The sequence below is a fragment of the Acanthisitta chloris genome, unplaced genomic scaffold (assembly GCF_000695815.1).
Source record: "Acanthisitta chloris isolate BGI_N310 unplaced genomic scaffold, ASM69581v1 scaffold1933, whole genome shotgun sequence".
NCBI lineage: Eukaryota > Metazoa > Chordata > Aves > Passeriformes > Acanthisittidae > Acanthisitta > Acanthisitta chloris.
Window position 1 is genome coordinate 39045 of NW_008666348.1, and position 4415 is coordinate 43459.

General features: G+C 37.0%; 1 protein-coding gene across 1 annotated transcript; it reads right to left on the minus strand.

Moving 5' to 3' along the window:
• Window positions 1-24: 24 nt before the first annotated feature.
• Window positions 25-2678, minus strand: LMBR1 (limb development membrane protein 1; the record flags this gene model as incomplete). The annotated part of the gene is made up of 3 exons (XM_009072062.1): window positions 25-107; window positions 1530-1691; window positions 2612-2678. Coding segments are annotated over 3 exons (312 nt in total), but the record flags the coding sequence as incomplete, so codon positions are not given.
• Between the last annotated feature and the right edge of the window lie 1737 nt (window positions 2679-4415).

Genomic DNA, 4415 nt, shown 5'->3' on the forward strand with positions numbered 1-4415 from the left:
TCTGTTGGTTGCAGGTGATTGTTATCACAGTGTTTTCTGATGGCCATTCGCGGACGGCTTTGTCTCCGAGTCTCTTGGATTGTTTGATAGATGAAGTTTATCCAATCCTGCAAAACATTACAGAATAAGGAAAAATGGAGACTCTACCATGTTTAATGCATACAGGTACTCAAAAGAACACAGACAAGCCAAATTCCACCTTGTGATTAAGGACTTTGCATCTGCTGAAGACTAGAACTGACGTTCTAGCTCTAGTAACAATTACTTCTAGGAAGTTCCCTTGGTTGTGTTTCAGTGAGAAAAGCCCATGACAGTGGACAAGCATGGAAGCCAGAGAATCCTAACTCCATATTGCTTAAATTGCAGACTCAGACGTTAAGAACCAAGAAAGACTTGCAATACTTTTACCCTGTCCACCTACAAAGACCTAAATAATGACCTAAAATATTTCTTTTAAACTGTAACTTCTTTCTGAAAAGCATCCATTGCTGGTCCTAATGTCATTGGTGATGACCACATCACTTCTCTAAACTGTTTATATGTTTAATTACATTCTTAGGTCTATGTAATTACTGATTGCTCAGTTTCCAGCCATTTGTTCCTATTGCACAGTTTTCTACTACAAATGCTAATTAAAGTCTCACATCCTGCCCCAGGCAAGTAGCTAAATTACCCTTTATGGGAGGAGGACAGAGAAATATGGTAAATCAAACCTTAAATTATTCACAATCACATCACATTATTCATATCAAGGCATGATGTCAGTCCTTCCTTGCTTGCTACAGTTTCTCTCTGAAGTCTCCTATTAAGCCTCTAAAATTAGAGATCAAAAATGCAAAGAGCTTCTTATTCATTTAGTGTAGACTACACTGAATGTTTTAGTGAAGTGCCACAACATAAGTTCAATTCTTGCATTGCTGGAATTCCAAAGGTGACTGCACTGCTGAAAATCTCTTCAATATTGTCTTATTTGTAAGTCCCAATATGACATGAATTTTTTGGTCATAGGCCAGTTTTGGTTCCCATTCTTTGAATTCCATGGAGCAGTTTTTAACAGACACCATTTGTTATGCACAGCACTGAAAACAAACCCAGTTTGTGTCAGGAACCTGCACATTTCAGTGTTTGTAACTCCCTACTTGTGCCAAATCCATTGACCATTACCCTACTACGCCTGCATTTCGAAGTTTGTTAATTTGACTTCAACATATATAACCTTTTATTAAATACTTTACATACACAAGTTGAAGCTTTAGTTTGGAATAATTGCTCATACCAATAAGAATGTTTCTGTGCTGTCCAAAGGCTGAAAATCCAACTGCAAATTCATAAGTACCACAGGCCTATCATTAAAATAAACACTGTACCATATACAACACTAAGCATCCTCATCTTAACTTACAGAAACTTCCACCAAATAAAGAAGTTTCTTGTGACTTGTGACAGAACTTTGACAGTAACATATCAAGGTACCAATGGTGGAGAAAGGAAACATTCAAGCACAGACTGAATTTTCAGGGCTGTGTTACCTAATGCCTTCAGGAGCTCTTCTCGCACAGCAGAAGTGAACTTTCTGACCAGACACAACGTTGTCATGATGGCAAAGAGCAAGTTGTAAGATAATACAATATAGAAGTTCCCCAGCCAGTTGAACCTTCCAAAGTCTCCGAGCAGATCAAATCTGGTGATTCCTGTAAGATTTAGATCAAAATATCTGCGACATTTTTAAGAAACAAATTTCTTTCTATTACATTTACATATGGATGCAAAATCCTTTCAGAGAACACACTAGAAGACAAATGGTTAAACACACAAGACAATGTCCTCAGGGTCATGTTCCACTTCATTGACCACTACAAAACTGTAAGACAAGCTTACCAAAATGTTTAAGTTTCCTAGTAAAATGTTTCAATAATGCGAGTTGAAATTAATTGTCTAGTGTAGATGAGAAATCTGTTTTTATAATTCCAAGAAATATAAGAAAAATCAGCTTTAGCATGAAAAGTGCTTGAAACCTCAGTTCCTATGAAATCCTTCTTTATTCCAGAAAAGGATGAAATGCACCATGGGCTTTCCTATTAAAAAACAAGCAAGTAGCAAATAGCCTTTCCACGAGAGCCACAACATCTTAAGATAAACACTAAGCTTTTGTGTTTTTCCAGAGCTACTGCTTTGAAACCAAGGTTTAAAGACATCTTTCCAAATGCAGCTTTTCTCCAGGATCTATCCACCACTGCAGCCATGGAGCACTTGCATAGAAGGAGAAGAGTTTGGCTGAAAGACAGTGCTGACAAGTCTTCCTCACAGTGCACCTCAAACTGACACTCAGGCTTTGTGCTGATCAAAGACCTGTCCATCACTACAGTTAAATGGATGTGGAAAAGTCTACAAGCTGTAGGCCCCATCCCAGAAGGCAGAAGAGAAGAATCATAGGTTGCTTCTCTGTCAGGTCTCACCAAGCAATGCACTGAGTAGATGGCAGAAAATGGAGATGACATCTGCATAACTGCTGTCTAGGATTGATAAGCCTTTCTATTCCCAAAAAACTTTGGGCACAGATGATGTCACAGTGAAGCGTGCTCTCACAACAGTGCAAAAGAAGGAAGCTTACCTTGTCCCAAAACTAAAATGGCAGCAGACAACAAAACAATCACAAAACAACTCTGGCTTTGAAGCACCTGGAAATGAGTTTTTTATCATCTTATTGTTAAAGAATTTGGGGGCTTTTAAGAACTGACTTCAACAGTGATAATAAATGAAGCAGAGACAGAATTAAGGGTCAGTTATCTTCCTTTCAAGGGTAAACCTGGCACTTGGGAATCTCATTGTACCTGGATACCCAGGGCTGGGAGGCAGCTATCACAATGTTAAAAGATAAACACACTACTTGTACACAGCATCAGTCATTTAAACTAATATATGGGAATCAAATTTGGCATCTAAGGAAAACATACCAAAATTGAGAAAATGAAAGAAAGAAGTTTCAAAGTATGAAGCAAAATAATCCCTGAAGCTGATCGAAATAGCAACAGAGGCAGGAAGAAACATTGAAAAAACACAGCGGTCTTAGCACAAGAAGAAGAAACTGGCTGCCTGAATTAACCAGTAGAGAGATGGGAGACAATAAACACAGAGCTCCTTTGCCACTTGAAAGCAAACAGTGTCCTTAACATTTCCAAAGCAGCAGAGTTTTAGTCAGACTGTGGAGCTACAGGAAAATTAAGAAAGTCAGGTTTGAATGCCCAGGCTTCCAGAAATTTACAGGAAAAGAACAAAACACATCTCTGAAAAAGGAGTAAGACTTCTTGACACAAAGTGATCCAGAAGAAGAGTGAGCTATGGAGCAGTGTTACAACAGAAAGGAACCCTGACACTTCTGTTAGAGCAGGTGGGAAAAATATTGCCCATAAATTACATTCAATGACTTCTGACAAATAAAAAAAGCCACTGCTCATGAGGAAAGATATGACACAGTAACATTTTGTAAACATGTGGGAGAAAAGAGTTAAAAAGTTTTTGATGACTTTCTTACAGAAGTATCTACTTAGCCCACAGAGAAAAAAAAAACCCAAGACTAATTTGAAAAACCATTCAGTAATTGAACAGAAACCTACATCTCTAAGGGCACAAACACAAACACTACAGCTAGTGCCAATTTACCAAGTGAACTACTAAAGAATTCTTCAGGTTAAAAAAAGTATGGTTTTAGACTGCACATACAAATAAGTTAAAAATCACTATTTACATGATCATAAGATTCAAGAGCAGAATTCTAGGAAAAAACTTTTGTATATTAGAAAATTCAATTTTGTTTTCAATTCTTTGTTTCTGCATTCTTGACTACTAAGTGCCCTGTTCCCAATTTGTTTCTCAGTGGTTAGCAATATGGTGCTGGTGGGAAACATTTCTGAAGGACTACTAAAAGGGTCAAAAGTTCTGGAGAAACTGAGTAAACTTATTGAAGTAAAAGAACTTATTGTAGTTTAAAATTTTCCAGTTCTAGAAGAATGACAAATTAGACATGTATCACATATATATCTAGTAAGAATGCTATGAAACACGTAAAAAATTCTACTTCCATTTTTAAAACTTGAAAAAGGTCAGTACGTGTAGTAGAGAATTTTTGCTTTTTCACCTTTCCCATAAGGATAAAGTCTAGTCTTTTCTGTACAGTCTAGAAACTTGCTTTTTTATTAAAGTGAAAAGACTATGAATCTGCTTAACATATTTATTTCTTTTCATCTATTCAGTGCCATAGGGCAGTGGCATGTAGTGCAACACACATTGATATTTCTGCAAAGCACAACATGACTCACTGTACTCTAATACACCCTATTAATCCTGTTTGGACAGCTGTGACTGTGCATTTGTTAGCTGTGTGTTAATTGTTCCATCTTTTTTCTTCTTTTTTTTTT